Source organism: Melospiza melodia, chromosome 3 (genome assembly GCF_035770615.1).
Source record: "Melospiza melodia melodia isolate bMelMel2 chromosome 3, bMelMel2.pri, whole genome shotgun sequence".
In the NCBI taxonomy this organism is placed as follows: Eukaryota; Metazoa; Chordata; class Aves; order Passeriformes; family Passerellidae; genus Melospiza; species Melospiza melodia.
The window spans coordinates 51,373,174-51,394,989 of NC_086196.1; the positions used below are offsets into that span (position 1 = coordinate 51,373,174).

The window sequence follows — 21,816 nt, forward strand, 5'->3', positions numbered from 1 at the left end:
AATGTTGTCTGAAACAACTCCATATGTTTTTTGAATGCAAGGAGGAAAAAAAACCCAACAGTTATTTTCAAAGAAATCTTTCCTCCAACCTCTTCAGGTTTGTACAACATAAAATCAAGACCTGAAAATAGGAAATCATCAAAGAGGAAATTCTGATCATAAAACATGGATATCCTAACTCATTCATTTCTTCTGTAGCACACCAAAAATGTATCCTCCCCAAGATTACAGCCTGCAGCACCCATTGTTTATACAATATGAACAGAATCTAAAACATGAATGTCTTTACCCACAGTTAAATATTTGAGGTATGAATGTTTATATTTTGAAAAAGTTTCCTTTTCTGTTATCTTTCCGTGGTGATTTTTTTTTTTGGTCTAGCTCTTTTTTCCAATAGGTGATATATGCTCTTTGTAGCTCACAGCAAAATGGCTAATTAGAAACAGGAATTTCGGTAGCAGCAAATGCTACAAAGTGTAATCATTCCTCTGTGTATACAGTACAGCAGTACAGTTCAGTTAACAGTATCCCACAGATTGTACAGGATACTGCAGGGTTAACTGAATAAAGACGAAGTGTCCTCTTCAGCATTTACTCAAGCCTCTTTGTATATCTGACCATGATCTGTCTGCTACAGTCTATAGACTGCACAAGTAGAGTTTTTGTATTCATGCTCTACATAAATAAGATTATACAGAGGGACCACTGATAAACAGATACAGAATTGGAGCCAGTGCACTCAACTCAGCATTTTTCCTGACAACAGCCAGAGGAAGGAGCAATATGGTGGTCAGCGACACAATAATTAATCTCTGTGTTTCATCCTAATCCTTAAAAGCTGTATACTGGCCTCAAAACTGAAATATGAGTTGAATCTCTGTTTCAGAAAAAATATTATTAGAATTAGCATTCAGTTTCTTTCTGCATCTTGCTAAATTCTTGGCCCAGAGCAACATCCTGTGGCAATGTGTTCCACAGACTAATTGTAAGCTGCATGAGAATGTACTCTCTTTAATCAGGAAAGGAGCACTTGTCTGGCTTGATAGACAAATACTGCTTGTATTGCCATTCCACTGATGTGCCATCACAGTGTACTGAGAAACCAACAAATATGCAGGGATGTGGCACAGTTCAGACCAGGAGGACACAGGCACTGAATACTCTGTCCCTGCTTTGCATGCACATGAGCATATGCTTCAGTAAACTTTGCACATTCAATCTGCAAGGTCAATAAAGAAGACCAAAAGCACTTGCAAACACTTTTCTCTGCTTCATCTATCATCTGCAATTGATGAAATATTCATTAGCACCCAGTTACCCATCTTAACCACCTAGGTCTCTAACTCAGTCTGTGTTGAAATATTTTTTCTTTGCACAAAACATCTCAGAGCTACTATATAAATTTAAAAAAGAGAAAATGCTAAGAAAGGCATTTTAAAGATTAAAACATTTACAGTTAATGACTTTTGTTGCCTAAGAAAGCAAACACATTGCTACTGGCCACAACCCAGGCTAGAATCAATCAGTCTTAGCAGTTCATTTGCACAGCAAAGTAGAATCACAGAATCAATTAGTTTGGAAAAGACCTCCAAAGCCATCAAGTCCAGCCTTTAACTGAACACCACCTTGTCACCCAACCCCGTAGGTGCCACATCCAGTTGTTTCTTGAACACTTCCAGGGATTGTGACTCCACCACCTCCCTGGACAGCCTGTTCCAGAGCTGAAGCACCCTTTCTGTGCAGAAAATCTTGATATCCAACCTGAGCACAGGCTGGACACACACCTAAGCCCTAGTGCAGCTTGAGGCCATTTTATCCCCAGCCACAGCTGGGGTCGGTACAGCCATGGCAGGGTCAGGCTCCGGTAGCAGATCCGAGGAAAGGCACGTGATTCCACGTTACAGTAACTACTCAAGTATTTACTCGACTTCCTAAAGGGGTTTTACTGCCACAACTTAGCTGCTGTGGTTCAAATGCTGTCCATACTGAAATAAAGTGGTTTAAAGTAGTCTTGAACTGGTTTATGCTACACTGTAACCACAGCCTTGGCTGAAGCATGGACACCCACTTCATTAGCTATTTGAAACCATGAAAGATGCTGCAAATCCAAAGAATCTCTTTCTAAAACCCCATGTATTTTTACCCGAATGATAGATTTGTCCCTGTGCACTGATTAATGTGAATTTCACATTGAAAATTCTGAGCTTCCTTTTTATTTTGCTAACTGATTTGCCAATAAAATTATAAAAGCATAACATGTTGAAAGCTGGAATTTTCTTCCTGAGCTGAAATCAAATATTTTGACATTTATTAGTTCCATAAAACATTGCTAAAAAAAATAAACATTCTAGAGTTCATAAGAAACATATGCTTTTCTGTTTATAAAAAAATAGCTGTACTGGGACACTAAAAAAACATTCCTGGAGAACTGCATTCTTTGGGGGATTTACATTTTTTTTAACCCTTTTCCTGATTACCAGGATCTACACCACTTTTCCAGAATCACAGCACCTCTGGAACAGTCAATACCATTAACTGTGCTGTTCTACAGAGTTGAATTCCAGCATTATTCTGTGTTTACTTCAACTGGTATGGCTGGGTCAGGTACAGCTGAAGAGTGAAAGGAATTACTTTGAGTAGCTTACCAACATGTGAGGGGGCCATGTACCCTAAGAGAGCTCATATGCCTTGAATCAAAGAAGTCCTATAACCTGTGGGATCAGTAAAGCTTCCCCAAGATCTGCATTATCTCAGGATTTTTCAGGTGCTTGGTGGTCTGCATGGCAGCAGTCCCCATTCTCCTGTGAGTAGAATACTGCAGCACTTTAAAAGAATGCCTTGGGGAAAGGGTAAATGAATAACAATGTTTAGCAAACCTACAGGAATTTCAGCTATGACTAACAGTGTTTAGCAAACCTACAGGAATTTCAGCTGAACAGGCTCAGACATTAAGTTTAAACCAGGACAGATAATTCATGCTGGGTACATCTGACTTTAAATCAAGTTTTGCCTTCAAGCAAGGAAGCATGAAATTGTTCTCCTGTATTCTGTTTCCAGAAGGTTTTGCATCATGGTTCAGGGTAGACAGCCTCCTGAGTCATTGCAATATAAAGATTCAAAGTTTGCATTAGAAAGAGGCATTGGGGTAAAATTTTGTATTTTGTCATTTACAGAGTTCTCATTGTATTATTACACTCTTCATTCCTCTTTTCAGAGGTCCAAGTCAGCACTATTTTGGCAGAACAAAAGGCACCCTTCAGCCTGGCTCCCAGCAGTTTTTTCTGTGTCACTGACAGAGACTGGGAGTGACTCCAGTGTCCCATTAAAGCCCTTATCACAAATGGTGCACTCAAAATCCAATTCATCTGTGGGGATTTTTGAGCATCTAATATGGAAAGTAGTCCCACTGTAGCCTTTCCCTTGGGGAGCACTGATTTCCCATGCCACTGCTCTGCCTTCCTGCCTCTGGTCAGGCTGTTTGAACATCAACTCGTACAAGTGCTCAGTCCAGTTTCTGCCAAAGTCATCTCTGTCTAATGCTGAAATCTTGCAATCCACCTCAATTCATAGAACCATTGAATTGTCTGGCTTTTAAGGAACCTCTAAAGGTCACCTAGTCCAATCCCCCTGCAATGAGCAGGGACATCAACTAGATCAGTTGCTCAGAGTCCCATATCACCTGACCTCAGATGTTTCCAGGAATCTGATATCCAGTCCCTCTATGGGAAACCTATTCCGGCTTTTCACCACATTCATTGTGAAAATATTCCTCCTTATATCTAGTCTCAATCGACCCTCTTTTAGTTTAAAACCACTACTACTCCTGTTCCTACTGCAACAGGCCATACTAAAAAGTTTGGCCCCATTTTCTTATGGGCTCCCTCTAAGTACTGGAAGGCAAACAAGGCTTCCTTACCTTTAAAACATTTTGCTATGTTGCAACACATTGCAAGGATCAGGAACTACTCATGTTGTGAAAAGAGTCTTTATAAAGGTTTCAAATTCAGCCCTATCAGTAGTCTTTACTGAGAGAGAAGACTGTTATCCATTCTCTGAAATGCATTATTCTGTCCTGAGAAGAACATAATTATCACACTAAAAAACCCCAATAATCTTCCTCCCACCTGCCCTACTCAAAAATCCCAACCAAAAAGAGCATTATCCTCTAGCTAATGTCTACTAAAAATATTAGTCTTCATTACACAAATCTTCCAGCAATCCAGATTTCCAATTATTATACAGGACTACCCACCTCTCAAACTGAAAAGTCTTGTTTACTGAGGCATGACCAGGACGGCTACACTTGACAAGGATGGTTTCCTAAGAGAAAAGAGTAAATGAACTATAGTTAATATCACAGGCACACACAAAGCCAAATATCCATCAATCTTAAATGTATCAGCTGACAGCTTTAAAGACCAGGAAATCCAAGCAGCAGTCACCAATTCATGAGGCTTTAGAGCATGCATAATGCAGTGAACTTGCAAAACCATAAGAAAGGCCCTCAAAACCCATTCAGGTTATTAAATAACAACCAACACAAAACATGCACTTAAGTTCAAGAGAAAGATCCAAGCCCTTACCTGAACTTTTTATTGGACCTAGAGAGTCACAGCCAAGTAAACACAAGCTCCCCAACTGCCACTACAGGCACAAAAAATTGCAAAAATAGGGTTTTTTATTATTGGGCAAATTTTCACAGTGCCCTTTCAAATTGATTTCATAGATAGCTCTTTCTAGAACTGAGTAAAAGATACACATTTTATTAAATAACATGGTAGTCCTCAACTAAGAGAAAAAGCTGCACTACAACAATCTGTAGAATTCCACGAGTTTTTAGTGGAATGCACTTTCCAGATGAGTTATACAGTAACTTTGCAAGTCTGACAAATATGCAAGCAGCCCTTTAAACTATTACCAGAGTACAAAAATCCCAGCAGTCTGATGTGGCTTAGCTAGCAAATTCTGTGCTGTTCTGCTCCTCATAGCCAATGCTGCTTAATTGCTGAGAAAAGCAAAGAAAAAGATGTGGGGGCTTACAACAAATTGGGTGGAAGCTCTCTAGCACACAAAATACTTCATCCAATTCAAAGAGATTTTCTAGCTTACTAACCTGTGGTTACATTACTGCATTTGATGGAAGTGCTGAAATTCCTAATGTGCTTCAGACAAGCGAGTTGGAGTGCTGAACTAGTGGCCTCAAATAAGTATTGCCACAGACTGAAGTTATAAAGAGCTGAGCAAATAACAATCACATAACAGTATGCCCAGTGTGCAAAAGGCTAATAAACACCAAATTTCTTCTTTTGAGTTCATGAGTATTTCTACCTCTTTGGAGAAGAGAAATGTATAATTATCAGACTAATGATGACAAAAGACTTACTGTACTGAACGAGCTATGTTGCCTATCCCAGTACTGGCAAATTTAGCTGACTGCAGATTCAGTACAACACTGCTACTAAATGGCCTGACACAAAGATTTTAATAGGATCAGTAACCAACAGGCTCCAGGGGAAGGAAAAAGGAAAAAAACCTGAAAAATATAGAATGACAGAATAAATTTCTGATTCAGATATCTTATAGACTTGCAGACAAGCTTTCTCTAAGGTGAGAAATAAGAGAAAAAAACCTCTATTTGCATAACATAGAAACAAAAGAATTGACTGTTAACAGGCAGAAGTTTCATATGAGCATTTGTAATGATCATGTCCAGTCAGGCTTTGAAAGTCTCTAAAGATGGAGATCCAAACCATCTCTGGACAGCCTGTGCCAGTGTTTGACTACCCTCACAGCTTCTTCTTGTGTTTAGGCTGCATTTCCTATATTTCCCATTCCCCCTTGGGCTGTCACCACCAGAAAGAGTCTGTGTGTGCATTCAGTATCTCCTCATCTGCTCATTTTCTCAGGTGTTGACAATACCAGCACTGTTCAGTGTCCTAATCTGTGTGGAGTGGTTCAAAACCTGATGTGTGCTGTGTACTCACTCTCCACAGTTATTGCACAATAAGCTTCAGAAGAAAGGCTCAGACAGTTGTTACTGTTATGTTGAGGAGCAGAGCATACACAGGACAGCAAAAAGAAAACTTCAAAAATCTTCAAGTAACTCAAAAACTGAAATACAATACTCTTCTGGTACACTTAGTAAAATCTTAAGCCTTTTTTAGACTTAGAATCATGTTTCTCTAGACAAGATGAACAATATGTTAGAAAAGATCATGTGTCTTAAGGATTATATGAATTTCTAAACAAGCAAACAAAAAAAACCCACTCAGAAACTAAATGGAAGTTATGTAGTCTCTGTGGATCTGGTTCTCAAATGTGGCTCTGCTTTCTAACACAATCATGGCAAATAACTGCCTGGTTATGCCACACACAAAGTATTTTCAGGAAAAAATTCTGGAGAGGCAGTCATGATTTAAAAAGCAAAACTAATAAACTCAGCGTCTCTACCACACACAGTCTTCCTTCACCCTGATCTAAAATTTCCTTTAAATTATTATCTGGGAAAGGGTTAACTTGTTTCCAGAAATACAATCTTTGACTGTGTTGCAACTAAAAGCTCAGCATAAGTCAAACCCTGTATTTTAATCTGAAAATACCACATTTATCCTAGCCACTAGCATAACATCTTCAGTTGTTAACAGCAAAGTAAACAGGCAATAAAACATTACTTTCTTTTATTTTTGTAAGATTAGTCTAAATTGACTGCTTTTTGTGAGGATTTTTGCAACACTTTTTTTTTTTCTTAAAAAGGATAAATTCATATTAAGAAACTGACAAAGGCTTCAGGTCTGGCAAGTATTTTAACTAAATAAATGTCCAGGCAAACCAATAAAACATTTGAATTCTATGTTGTGTTTTCCAAACCAGGAAGTTAGCATTTTGCAAATTTCATTTCTTAATCTCGTGCTTATATTTATATTCCTTAAATATTACATAAGATTATCATATTGAAGGTCACTCTTTCATACAAAATAAAACTCATAAATTGGCATAAGTAAGCCAACACTGCCTTGCCTGTAAACATGTCAATACTGTAATACTTCATATATCTCTATGAAATAATCCAAAACCTAAATATTCCTATATATGCCTAATTTCATCCTTCTGCAATAAAATTTAACAGGTCAGAAATGGCTGCAGTATTTTATAGTACAATAAATGCGTCAGGATATCCAGAATAGTATGTCTACCATTACAGGTTCCTGTTTTTTATCTCCTGATATATTGACTTTCTTCATCTCTTTATGAGCTCCATTAGTTACCTAATTGCACACATATAGATATAGATACAGATATATACATATAAAATTATCCATATTATACAAGTGAGATCTGCCTAATGAAACTATAATTTGGCAGATTTAAATGCATAATATATTGTAGGTCACTTCAGAATATTTCAAGCACTACACTATAAAAGATAATTTGGCTCATCACCATGTAAGTAACAGAGAGCAGGCAACTAAGAACTATGGCAGCTATGAAAATTAAAACCCAAGTTACTACTTTGACCTTAGCTCACACTACTGTCCCTTTTTAAATTTTATATCTTGGTAATGGCCTCAGTTGATGCTGGAATGTCATTTGCAACCACAATGACCATTCTTCCTCCGATGGATCTAAGCCAGGATGCTTTAACATGCTTGACTGCAGCACCACATAGGCTGCTGTGGTTCACGAGGTGTCAGATTCCTGTCCTAATGCATTAGCTGTGTTGCAATAGTAATATTTGAAAAAAGCCTGACATAATTTTAGAAATAGCTACAGCACATACAGGTGCCTCAAAGGGACTGACAGCAGGAAATCAGCAGCAGTTTAACTGTTGCAAGCATTCAACCTCCAGTTAAAGGATGGCTGATCCACAGAAGCTCCAAGCTATTACCACTACAAAGAGTCAGGATGAAAACAGCACAAACCACCTGCTATTGCATCCATGGGTAATCAAATCTCAGTAGCACCTGGCCTTGTTGTTTTGGTTTTTTTAAACTCATGGTTCTCATGTCCCTTTTGTTTCTTCTTCTACCTCTATGAATGTGCTGTTGAATTCCACCATCAAATACTTACATCATCAGCTGCATATGCCACTTTTTCTGAAAAGCTTCTTTGCCTGTAAAGGAAGAAAACAGCATCAGTAGGGGAAGAAGAGATACCTTTCAAACCATAAGTGTTCCACTTAGCTGAGAAAAAACAATGTTTAAATGTGAACTGCCTGAAGAGTACTTTCCAGAATTGCCACTATTATTGTACCCTATGTACATACTAACACCACAGCTAATTTTGAGTAAATAACAAATTAAAGTGCAATCGAGCAAAATAATCTGCTTTAGAAAACACATTTAGAACAAACCAAATTAAGATGAATGCACATGCAAGCTATTCTATTATTTTGTGATTGCTGCGTGAGCTTGTAACAGGAGGCTTTCACTTTAGAAAATTAAAGTGAGAAATACCCTCTTTTCAGGAATTTGTCCCTGAGCTTGAATCCATGATTAGTCCAAACACTGACTGGGATTACTGAGGTGTATATATCTATTTATGTGTGCAAGATTTTGGACATTCAGTCCATAGCTTTAAAGATAAGTTTTATTTAAATTACTTTTTGATACATTAATAAAAGTTACCCTTGACAATGTTTGTTTGGCGCAATCCATCCTGTTTTACACTGCAAGTCAGCACCTGATTGCACTATTTCATACTGCAACAAAAAAAGTGACTGGGTTCGTTCCCAGGTGTACAAAGCACAGGCTAATGCAAGTTTCAACTTCAGGCTTCTTGAAATATCTTGTCTGTTATTTTTGACATTGTTTTAATTAAAACAATCTTTTTTTTTTAAGATTTGCCAAAAAATAATAAACTTTAAAACACTGAATGTACTCTTTTAGAGTTACCAGGCAGTAAAAGAAGCCCCAAATCAGCTATTTACTGATAAAGCAAATGACAATGTTATTGGTTTCTAGCCACCCACCTAGTTTTTCCCTTCTTTCTTTCCTTCTTTGTATACACTTCAATCCCTACTTTCTTTCATGTTAGTCATCTATGGAGAATTCAGCCAGTTAAGCAGATACTTGCATCTAATCCCTCTTTTCCTTTTGGATCTTGGAATGTTTTGACACATCAGTTACAGTAAACATTTTTTACATTAGGGCTGCAGAGCCAAATTAGACTGAAACAGAATTACCAATGTTTGTGGTGACAGCCAGTGTGTTCTATAGCATTACAAAACAACTGTAACACTGAGTGTGTGTCTCTACCCACGTCTTTTGGCAGCTCTCACATTACTGCATCCCAGAATTTGTATAGGATAGTGAATACACTCTAAACTGATTGCAGCTGTGTTACTTCTGCCAAGCCAAGGATAATCCTGGCTTGGCAGAACAACTACGGCTTTCTATTGAGATGGATATACTTTTAGACAGGGAGATGAGGTTGGCTAGAGCCAATTCAGCAGGAGAAAGAAAACAGCAATTAGTTTTTATGATACCATCATTGTCTCCCCACACACATAAAACCAGAAAAATCAAGAACACAGTTGTTCTCATACAAACATAACCATTGTTTTCCCTGTATTTGAATTATGAGTCAGATAGGCTCTAACACAATCAAAACAGTTTACCTGTCTTGTGAATGTCCAGCAGCATCATCAAAAGGTAGTAATGGTCGAATTCGGCAGTGGACTCTGATATTTCCTCTCAGTTCCTGGGATAAGAATATTGAGCTGTATTTAATACAAGTTACTGGAGAGATAAATACACTGAAATTTGTCAAACAGACACGAACATGTTTAAGAAAGCCAGTGTTTACCACATCAAAGCCCTATACTCTGTGGGGAAAAAATAGAATCAATATAATTTGTCTTAGTAATGTTGGACAAAGTACTTGAGGAAGTATGAGCTCTTCAGAGCACTGGAATTGTATAGCCCTCTCTAGGTCATATGGACAAAAACAACCCTTCTGAGACATTTTCCTTTCCCTTCCTTTTTCTCCTTCCTCTTTACATGAGCTTTTTCAGACACCTGTATTAACTGAACAGACAATGTTATACACTCCATTTCTCTTCCACCAGTCCTGAGGAAGATGTGGAATTCAAAATATGTTGTATATTTTCCTCTCCACTGCATTCCTACATGATTAAAAAGTTGATTTTTTACTGTAGGACATTTTAGACCTGTTTATCTCCTCCATTTTGTTGGTGATCTGTTCTTATTTTGTATGACTGAACACAGCTTGCCTGTGAGGACTAATGACCACTGGTATTAACGCCCCATTGCTCTGGGGAATATTCTTTCAGTAAACTGCAACACAAAGAAAAATTTAGAAGCTAAGTATTTTTAACAAAGAGATTCATTGTCCCAGGTAGAAAAACTTTTAAAAAAATCGTTTGAAGGAGGTTTGTGTTTCTAAAAATCGGGTCCTGATTTGTGGGGAAGGGAGGAAGAGTAAATTTAAAGTACAAATAGGAAAAATTTAATCCCAAATGAACCATAACTAATGGCTGAGCAGGATACAGCTTGAGATATTTGGAAAAATAAAAGATGACTACTTTGCAATATCAAGTTATAATTTTAAGAATTTCAAAACTATTTCAGAAGCTGCAAATTTAGAGAAGAGGAAAAAGAAACTCAGCTTTTGTCCACTATTCAAAATGGATTATACTCTTTAGGGCAATAGGTCACATGAGAGCATTTGGAAGATCGTGTGTAAAAAGAAAGGAGTGGGATTTATTATAAGACAAATGTGTCTCAGCCAATAAACACATCATATATAGACAGCTGGGGCAAGTGATATATCCATGTGAAGTATATTCTTTACTTATATTGGTGAGGAAATTATGGGAATAATTTCAACAAAATAAGCCAATGTTCTGTTATTAAACATACTTACAATTAAGCTGTTATGTAGAGCCTTCCTTTTCTGCTTTTCTTTCTCATATCTCTCTGTCACCTCTTGTAGAGACTGCTCAAGATCAAAAGCTTTTATCTGAAACACTAGAAGAAAGCAGTTTCAGAGATATAAACTCCATGACTTTACAAAATGAGTTGTTCAGTAGCACCTCATGAAATATGATCACAAACCTTCTCAACTTCTACCAAATTTCAATTAGGAGGCTTAGTTTCTGATTTACTAGACATCTATGAAAAATCCCATCATAGTTCTTGCTATGTGAAGCTACAAATTATTACCACAACTATACATGTGAAGTCTTGAAAAGCAATCAATAATGCAAGATATTTAAAGGCAGCTCAAATGTGCCAGTGATGCCTGAAACCTACATTTGAAGCAGCCTGCTGCTAGATGGGGATGTCAGTTGCAAGGCTCACACCACATCTGCGCTTATTAGACTCATGTGGGCTAGCTTTACAAGAAGTTAACCTGTCATTTACCCTCAGTCTCACAGTGCTACTAATCCTTTACAACAGTTTTAAGGTTCCTTTAAGACGGGTCCATCACTCCACGAGGAATTCATAGGAAAGATGGATCATTTGAACCCTAGGGAGTCTCTTTCACCAAACTGAGAAGGCTTGTATGGGTCATTATAAAAGCTTTCTAACTTCACAAATGGTTTTATTTCAGCCCAATAACATTAACACTGAGCAGGCCTAAAACAAAAATACAGCCCAGAAGACACATTATGCGACTGTAAGCCTGTGTAAAAAGCAAGCTCTTAGGAACCCCAGTTCAATATCCCCAGCAACCAGTAAGCAGTTTGGAGATGTAGAGTATCAAGCAGTCAAAACCAGGGTCTGAGAGGTGAATTAGCCAGATGGCCACCAGCCTCAGTGTGTTCTACCTTGTAGAGCAAAGAATAGACTCAGTATCTCAGCATGGTCACACATACAATTTAATCTCTCTGGTAAAGACTAAAAATCAGATCATTTCAAGGGACATTTGTGTACACTAGAGATTTCTCAGATCTCTTTTTTCTAATACCCATGCCATTCATGTCCAGCTCACAGTATCCTTCCACAAGTGCATGCATGCAGGGGAAGCATGATGTTAATAGCTGGGGAATCAATGTCTAGGAGTTTCACTATGAAAAATCCTTCTTTTGCATCCAGCATGTGGAGTAACACTAGCATGCTTTGGTTTGGAGAATCCCATGAAATTATGTTACCGTAAGTTTTCAAAAGGGCCACTTACAGTCACTGACCCCTATTATTATACTGTAATTTTTAAAACACAAGGTTAAATTCCATTGATTATTTAAGTAATATTCTATTTATTATTTAAGTAACTTCCACAATAAGTATCTTCATTTACATATTTGTGTACACACACTTTGAGTTCCTAAGTCTCTGAAACAAGCAGTAAGATAAAGCAATAGATGTTGAGGGTACTCTTCCATTATTCCAGGACTGAAAGAAAAAAAGTTTCCTGATGCATAAATTATTTCTGAACTTCTACTGTTTTTTATAAAAGTAGAGTTATGCAGTTACAAATATAAACATTCATTTAACATTCTCCTAGTTTTCTGCTTGGCATCAGATGCAAGCAATAAAGGCATTACATCTTCATCTTTAACCTAGGGGTAGACATTGGGTACATCTGTTTTAATAACACACTCTTCATTAGGCAAGAGAAGTAGTCACCACATGAATGGAGCCATTACGGACATCCCTCTTCCCCATCCTTTGTCCATTTCACTGATTGATATGGAAATTTTCTGGGAGCTGGGAATGCCAGCAATTTTTCTGTTTAAATGTTACCAACCACAGTAACATCAGTCTAACAGTTGTGATGTCTCGCAAGTGTATTCAGGACTGTAACCATTACAGTCTCCTTCCTTCAATTGACAGTCTCAGCGCTTTATATTCCCTCCCCTTCAGTGCTGCACTGGACATTCTGCTGTGCTCACACAACTGCTTCCTCAGTCACACAAGGGTCTAAAAGCAATCCTTCCTTCTGAGCAAATTCTGTCCTGGCTCAGCTCCCTGATCTGTTCTGTGTGTGGTTCACAAACAGTTACACAAACATAACAGGGACATGAAAAAGAGGAGCAGCATAACCTAGCCCAGCCACAGCACATCTGAGACATGGATGTGTAGCAGTCCCCATAGTCCCCTGTCGTTTTTAATGTTTCTTGCCAGTCTAGAGCCCATTTTTAAAAAGAAGATCAATCTAATCATGTCTCCTAGGACCAGCAGCTATGATGCAATAGACTTAATACCAAAACTTCTTTTGAATTCAGCTACATTTTATATTCCACCCCGGAACATTATTTTTCCCATGGTCTCTTGTAATAGATCAACAGGCAATGGTTTTAAACTAAAAGAGGGTTGACTCACAACAGCTATAAGAAAGGCGGTTGTTACAGTGTGGGTGGTGAAACACTGAACAGGTTGTGCAAAGAGATGCTGGATTCCCCACCCCTGGAAACATCCAAGATCAGGCCAGATGGGCCTCTGAGAACCTGATCTAGTTGAAGATGTCCCTACTCGCTACAAGGGGAATGAAAATAGATGACCTTTCCAGATCCCTTCCAAACCATTCTATGGATTATTCTTTAGGCTGCTACAATATTTCTGTTACTGGATCCAAGGTCCTGCTCGTACTTCCCTATTCTACTAAGGGAAATGCTCTCAAAAGGCAGCTGAGCTGGTGAAAATCACCTGTGGAGTTGAGGAGAAAAGATAATGGTAGTCCATGTTCCACCAATACAAGTCATTAGCACAGTGCAGAGCTCAGCTTTCTCCAGATAAAGCAAAGAACATAGGTGGTAGCACATGGACAAAATGGGAAAGCTCCTTTTTTAATCTTTTCCATCCCAGAGAGAAAGGGTCCTGGAACTACAAAGCATATCTAAGTCATGAGGCTTATAAGTCACCACAATTTCCTCTTTCTGATAATATCTGCATGGTGAAGCAATCTAAAACCTAATCTCAATTTTTCATTAATTCCTACCTTTCCAAAAATCTGCTGAATTACTGTATCTGTCTCAGCAGTATCATTTGCAGTTCTGTGGCCAATTTTTTTTAGCAAAAATGATATCAGCTTTATCCCTGAGGGAAACAGACCTATAACAACATAATAATGGACACCTCTCTCTCTTTTGAACTGCTACTGCTTAAATTCAGTGGGAAAGGTGGCATAGCCTGGTTTTCAGATTGTGAATAGATATTTCTAAGCAAAGAACTATTCAGTTATTATAAGAAAGTTTTACAGTTTGTTGCATGTCAACTACAACCTTGAAATTTACCTACTCAAATGCTTCTTCTGTAATTTTCTCCCTTGTGTTCAATCTCTATTTTAAGATTAAACTGGTAATATATACTGTCTCCAGAATATATACTTAGGGCTTTCTGTCTACAAAAGATTACATGTAATTTAAGGATGGCAATTCCAATGGTCATATTTAACCTAAACAATAGAACCTCCATCTAAAACACTTGACAGAGAACTGAAAACCAGACAAATTAAAACAAAAGTCATCCACCAAAGTGGATACTAATTGTGTTATAGTTAGCGAAGTTTCTCCTGCTTATGATTTCAAAGAGCAATGCACCAGGAAATGCAAATTGAGAACAATCAACACAATTTTGCCAGGTCTCTAAAGGAACACTTATTACACCACAATAGCTCAGTGCCAAACTCTCATATCTGCTCATTTAGCCCCTGTTTCAATAAGAGAAAAGTTCACTTTTTAGATAAAGTTATTTTCAACTTTGGGATTTTTTCCTTGAAGGAGCATTTTTTCTACAAGAATAATACAGTAATCAAATAAATTTTATTTATAACTGAGTACTTGACGTACAGGAGTAAGTTCTGTAAACACCCATCACCAAGAGTGCTGCTTGTTGCTATTGACATAGCAACAGTCCATCAGAACCAAATCAGTCCCAAAATGAAATAATTCAAGGTAAGAAAACATACCTTGTAAATGGTGACACATGGCTTTCAGAGCCTCACAAAGAGCCTCTGATTGGAAATTTGTGTATTTGTTGTAGTTCACCAGGCTGCCACACATTCAACAATTTAAGCGTTGCATGTGCCATGTGATTCTCAGGCCTGGTAGGAGCTTCACCAGACTCAAGGAGATTGGAAGCAGGTGCAGAGATCCCACATCATGGGATCCAGGTGCAGGACCCATGCACTTAATCCTCAGGGATGAGGGCAGAGTGCACCTGTGCACTGGCTCTCTTTCCTATGCATACACGAACAAGGAAGTGCCTGAATTCCAAAACAGCAATCCATGTACTGTTAGTATCTACAGTCCAGAAGATGCAACTGGTTTTTGAATAGGAAGTAATTTCTTTTTTGATAAATACACAGAAATATTAAAAATCAAGTCTATCCTCATTTCAGGCAGTATTTTCAGAAACCTCTGAAATAAGCCAAGTCCTTTCCTGGAACAGTCAAAAGCAGACAAATTTCAGCTTTATAAAGCAATGCATTCTTTATTTGGCTCTTCTAAAATAACCAAGATAACAAGCCTGAGAGCATCAGTTTAAAAATGCTACAGCTGAGCCAACTCAGCAGCAGTCTAATAGCAGCTGTAATCCACACAAAAGACAAATTCAAATTATCAGTCATAACCTCTGCAGACTTATTTGTACTTCTTCTAATGCTTCAGAACTCCTTGATGATTTAATGTCAAACAAGAAACAAATGCTACAATTTCAGTGACACATTTCTCAAAAATAAACCTCAACCTTTTAACATTAGTAACATCGAACAATTACATTGTTGATGTTACATGTTTGAAATCTAAGTGCAATGAGCCTTACTTTTCATTGCTTCATTCTGCAGCTGTATCCCCTGGACTGCTGCCAGAACTTGGTAAAGACAAGTCTTGCTTTGACGTTGAAAGTCTTTTGAAAGCTCAAGAGCAAATGAATGAAGGCTCTTCAGGTCTTGCTTAAGCCTCTTCTTAGCAAGAAGAAAAATATGTTATAGACACAGAACCAACAGTTAAGAAGAATCAATATAACAACCCAAATTATTATGGTGAGACACCACAAACAGAAAGAACCCTCTACTTGATGGAAGGAAGCCTTCAAGAGAATATCTTTCAGTATGTTTAAAGAAGGATCCTGCAAAATATTCAGCAATGTAATTTCCTAAAAGTTTCAGCAAGATTTTTTGGATCCTTATTATTTTATCATACCTATTTTGACTGTAGCACAGCTTCAGGTATAACCAAGTCTCTGTTATTTCACCAGACAAAAATAAGTGTGTGTGAGCATGTGTGGGCTCTGTCCACTTTTAAGTCATACCCAGAACTAGCAATGAAAAATTGTGAACTATATATCCCTTACTTTAATTTTCCACACTTTGACCAGAAGGTATTTGCTAGGATTCACTTAAGGCATTTCTTGTATAGGCTTGTTCTATGTCTTACTATGAGAACAGATGTATTTTGAAAAAACCCAGAAACTGATGTTGTTCAGAAAAGTACTTGTACTATGTTTGCAATTCAGTGTAATATACCTGATGAGGCTTTTAAATGTTTGTAAGATCGACCTATATTCATTTACAAGTCTACCTAAATAAAAACAAATTGACCTGATTTTAGGATTAGTAAAGTTCTTGACATCCAAGTCGTGAAATGGACATGCAAAACCATCTCTAAGGTGAACTTAACAATACCTTATGCCACAGAAACACTGTGGTATTTCATTGTCAGCCTGTGTTACAAAGTGTTACATATTCTGTGACATTTTATTTTTCTAACTGTGGTACCGACCTTGAATTAATTAAATGGTTTCAATGATAAAAAGGCAATCTAAACTAAAGGGACAAAATCACTGCATTTCTCACTTTCAAAGGCCATACAATGTAAATGGGAAGGAGTATCTTTTTGTTAGTATGGGCATAGGATGACTGTTCATCTAGACTTTTATTTAGAGAGCTTTGCTCCTCCTAGTATTCATTGACATCTGATAGTTTACTACCTCAATCCGCTGATATTGCACCACAAGCAGTTCTGCCACTCTAGCTAATCAAAAATGGAAAATACTACTACAAAATATACAAAGCAGAACTGCTATAACTAGAATAAAACAGTATAATTCTATTGTAAGGGACATACAACAATCATCTAGTCCAACAATGCTGCAATTAAGTTGCATCCTTCTATCTGTTAAGAATCAGATTTTTTCCTGAGATACTTTTTGGTCATTTATGCAGGCATTTGGTGCTGCCCTGAGAAAAGCTGATATTTGGTAGTGTCCCTAAATGGAACTCACTACTCTGTGGAGTAACTTCACAAAGAAGTACTTTGACAAAGCAAATATTATGGTACTGGCACTAGGAGAACAGTTTCAGTCTCTCTGATGCAAAATTAAAACCTGAGTGAGCATACAGCAACTTCTTGTGAGATCTGCCAGAGAACTCTTAGTAATCAGTGGAGCTCTAAAATGCCTTTTTTGAAAGATTGCCTACCTGGGTAAGGTATATTACAATTACAGTTTTTAGGGATGTCTGTATGACAGTTGCATGGAGAATTGTAAAGTTTTGACTACAAAAGTATCTGTCTGAGGTATTATTAGCACCCTATATGTAAGATCCTGGAGCTCAGGACCATCCACTTTTACCAGCCTCGCAGGTGACTTTGCAACCTATCACAGCAAAACCACTATGAGATCATTGTTACAACTCTCTGCAAGCTCTGTTGTGAATACAATAAAGCCACAGATCAGGTTCATATCACACCATTTTCTGGGGTTTACTATATTTGATAATCATGTAAATGTTTGGGGCATTGATTATGTCTATGTTATCATTAAATGTCCTTACCTTTATTGCTCCATGTAGCTGGGTTACAACAGAACTCCTCTGAAATTTCATCTGCTGGCCATGAGCAGCATAGAGCTGCAATACTTCATTGGTGCTTCTTCCAGCCAACCCTTGGTACTATTAAAAAAAAAAAATCACAAAAAGTCACTTAAAACACTCCTGTCTCCTGTTGCATTCTGTCCCCTTTTTCTCTGTAAATATTGGTAATTCAACTATATGATTACATAGGATTTTGCTAATACTTAATTTCTTTGCTTTTACCTTTTCCTGAGTTATGTGAAGAATATGAGGCCAACATCACAAAATTCTACTTTCTTGGGTCATAAACCTGAGCACCAGACTACTAAAATGCTTTTGCAGTACCTAAACCCCTTACTTATGCTTGATGTGGATCTAAAGGGTTAAAACTGTGCCTTCGCTTAGGGAAAAGGGCTGGTTACACAGCTGGGTTAAGTGTCTCTGGAAACCAGATTCAATGCAGAAAGCACATGGAAGGACATGAAACAGAACAAAGACAAAGACACAGGTGTTAACCACTGAAGTCCTGAACACACAGCCCCCAGCTTTGTGCCCCCTGACAACACCAACTCCACTGCAAGCACTAGGGTTGCAATGGTGCCAAGCTGGGCCAACAAAGCCCTGCTCTGGGTCTTCAGAAATCACAGCAACCAAAGCAATTTTTAAAGTTTGTGGAGAAGAATCCTGTCTAACAGTCTAAAATTACCTATTATGCAAAAGCAATTTTTATGGCCAACTTGAGAATTTTTTGAGATGTTGAAATCAAAAGGAAAACAGAAATAATGCAACTTTAAATATTTACAGGCATGAATGCAAGAAGAGTCATTTCGGTAGAGACTTCTCGTGAAATTCTGCAATATAGAAGAATCTCTAAAACACTAAAAAATGCATTTTTGTAATTTTCTGACAGTCCTGGTGCTTAAAATGAGCTGCAACTTCAGCTATTTTCCCCTGACACCTGTTCACATCTATCATACATTAATCAGTACCAATTACTTCTTTATTTTTGAAATGCACTTGCCTGTTGCACAGACTTATTTCCTTTTTTATTCACATCATATATTCTGTGACTGTAATTCCCTGTTTAAATTAGCAAAGCATAGAAGAGACAGAAGACATGAAAGAGCTAAACCTACTCGCACAATGGATTTGATTCAATTCCAATCATCTGATAACATTTATCAGGTGATAAAAAGCAAAGATTTAATTGCAGTTTAACTACAGGCAATATGGACAAAAACAGCACAACATCCTGGAGCTGTTAGGATAAAGACAGATTGTATTTTCAAAAAAAGAAGTACTTCACTTATTAAAACCAATGTTTTCATGTGGCTTTTTCACCTTCACAAACCATGAATCTTCTATTTACACATGCAATTGGGAAGTCTGTAGAACAATGTACCACCTTAGCACTATTAGAAAAAGTTCTTACAAGAAATAGCAGGAAGAGGTTTGGTTTTTTTTAATTGTTACAGGCTTTAAGGTCCCAGACATTGAGATTGATTCTATGCAATGCTTAGAAAAGTTAAGCATATGTATATAAACAACTGCTGTACTCAAGCCTTGTTATTAAGTAAGCTTAGGGTAGCTAAAACCTCCTTTTAGCACCTAATCTGCACCATGTGCACAGGCTCCCCTTGACCCTCCACATTTCTCAACACTAAGACAAAAGCAGAAAGTTTGATGCTACTGTTATTGCATCACTTCGTTTATTCATCTTCATTGCAAACGTTGCCTTGATTTTGGGGTTTTCTCCACCAAAACAGTTTTAACATTCACCAGAGTTGTTCATAGGCCAGCACTTGCAAACCTGTGCTTGAGCATAGAAGCAAAAAATGGACCAAAACATTTTTACAGTCAGCTTTATTGTAAGCAGAAGCAAAACACAACTATTCAATAGCATTCTCCAAAGTGAAATCTCATTTTTGCAACCAGACCCATTCTGGCAGACTTGGCTTTACATAAAGAAGGCTGCAGGGTTAGGCCCTCAAAGACTGCTAATAAAAGATAAACAGACTTCCAAACAGGAAAAAGCAGGGCAAAGGGAGATCTACCTAGAAATCTGCCTGCCTGTGTGCAGTAACAGCCCCCCCAGGATGCTGCTGGGATAACCACACACCAGGCTGCAGAACACAGCAGAAGTGCTCAAGTTCATCACTGTCTCAAGCATGCAAGGGAAGGTCTGTAGCAGGAGATAACATTTTAGTAAGACTGATGCAACCTATAGACAAACATTTACACTGCAAATCCTAATTTATGGCAATCCTCATAAGTTTGTCTCCCAAGCTTCCCAACTCACTCCAGACAAAATGAATCCAATTAGCTTTTACAAGTTAACGATGAGACCTCTGTTAACCCTGGTCCCTGTGACTGGACCTGTTACAGCTCAATCACTCAGGCAGCTCCACTGGCAGATCTGAAGGATCAGGGATACAGTCAAGGGCAGCAGCTTTTCTCTCCAGCATAGCTGGTGGAATATTAGGACATACTGTGGAATATTGCACAACCTTAAATAATACTAATTTCAATTAGTATTGTTTTTAATAGAGGGTCTTCAATTAAGGTAAAACTATTTCATAGATGTCGGTTCAGCCTGTATTTTCAGATTGCTGGGGCACGTTAACCAAGAAGAGGCAATTTTTTAAAGTGTACTTAAATAACTGCCTGAATCAGTGCAAGAACCATTAGTGCAAGGTTAATTGCAAAGGATTTCATTTGACATTGTTTCTGACTGGTGGTGGTAACACTGCCCACACTGCTTGTGTGTCTGTAGGTGCCCATTTCTTCCAGCACCTTTTTCAATAAAATTAAGCAGTGCTTTATTTCAAAAACAAGGCTTCATTCTCTGATACACAGACAACTCCTTCCTACATCTGACACACCTGACTGACTAATTAATTTATTGTCCTTGTGAGGATAATAAAAATCTGCTGAAATACTTAAGGCTTTCCATGAATATTGTAAAGAAGAACAAAGACAATAAACACATTTCCTCAGAATAAACTAGTGTTCTTCTGTATACCTAGCAAAACTCATTTCACATTTACCACCTGTTTTCAGTTAGACTTTGAAAAATGTTAAACCCACTTTTATCCATGGGTGTTAGCAAACCCACAGGGAGGGCAAATGGCTTCCCTGAGGTCACCCAACCAGTTAATGTCTCAGCCCAGATTAGAAACTCTTGGCCAACAGTTTCCATCACTACTAATACTCACAGCTGGCTCTGCTCTAGCAGCCTAGATCTACATTCAAAATTCTTTAAATCTCACAAATCCCCTCCTTTGAAGGCCCCAAACATTACCACAGGCTGCTCCTTATTTTAGTGAGGATCTAGGAAAAGCCTATACTTATATCCTTCTATCCTATAGAAAGATATAAGGCAATGAGGGCTTCAAGTTATTGCTGTATGCTGTGTGACAAGGCACACATGGAACAATACCAGCACTAAAACCACAGCAGGGCATCCCTGGTAAGTCTACTCCTAATGAAATGTCTCTCCTGCACTTTGTGAACAGTTCCTTTCCAAGCATCATCCCAGCTGTGTCTAAAAAGCATTCCTGAAAAATCTGCCATTGTCTTTTAGACAAATATGTTCCCTGTAAGAAGAGATGTTCCACATTTAACGCTTCCAGAGTCATTCCCTCAGTTCAGCTTTCTAGATTTAAAACAATAGCAAATATCCAAATTCAAGCTGACTTCTAGTTACTTGATCAGCCTGTCATTACTGCTACCATTCATGATCTTGAAAAGAGATGCTGAGCCTTAACACTTCATAGATTTTCCCAACTGGTAAAGAGGGCAAAACCTGAAAAGAGGAAGGCAGATGTCAGTGTCTTTTTTTCTATTTCCATATTAATTCTTTCTGAAAATATAAGCAACAGTCACCTCTGCAAGCTTTAGATGAAGAACAGCATTTTCAGTTTCCAGGACAACTATTCTTTCTTCTTTGGCCTAAGGAAGAAAATCCACCCAAATACACAAAAATGAAAATTAAAAAAATGAGTCTGATTAATATAATTCCATTATGATAGCCTTCATTACCATATTCCACTGTTTCTCAAA

At 37.8% G+C, this 21,816-nt stretch overlaps 1 protein-coding gene across 2 annotated transcripts in view; it reads right to left on the minus strand.

Annotated features, from left to right (window-relative positions):
* Positions 1–21,816, minus strand: part of KIF25 (kinesin family member 25) — a 40,816-nt gene that overhangs the window by 18,297 nt on the left and 703 nt on the right. Inside the window, exons 2-8 of one of the 2 annotated variants that reach the window (XM_063151725.1) lie at positions 21,640–21,705; positions 17,737–17,853; positions 15,726–15,864; positions 10,885–10,988; positions 9,617–9,699; positions 8,068–8,110; positions 4,253–4,320 (exon numbers count right to left, since the gene is read on the minus strand). In XM_063151725.1, the coding sequence (XP_063007795.1) occupies positions 4,253–4,320; positions 8,068–8,110; positions 9,617–9,699; positions 10,885–10,988; positions 15,726–15,864; positions 17,737–17,853; positions 21,640–21,705 (620 nt within the window). Of the gene's footprint in view, positions 1–4,252; positions 4,321–8,067; positions 8,111–9,616; positions 9,700–10,884; positions 10,989–15,725; positions 15,868–17,736; positions 17,854–21,639; positions 21,706–21,816 lie in introns of both variants that reach the window. The other variant, XM_063151724.1, reaches the window with a different exon arrangement.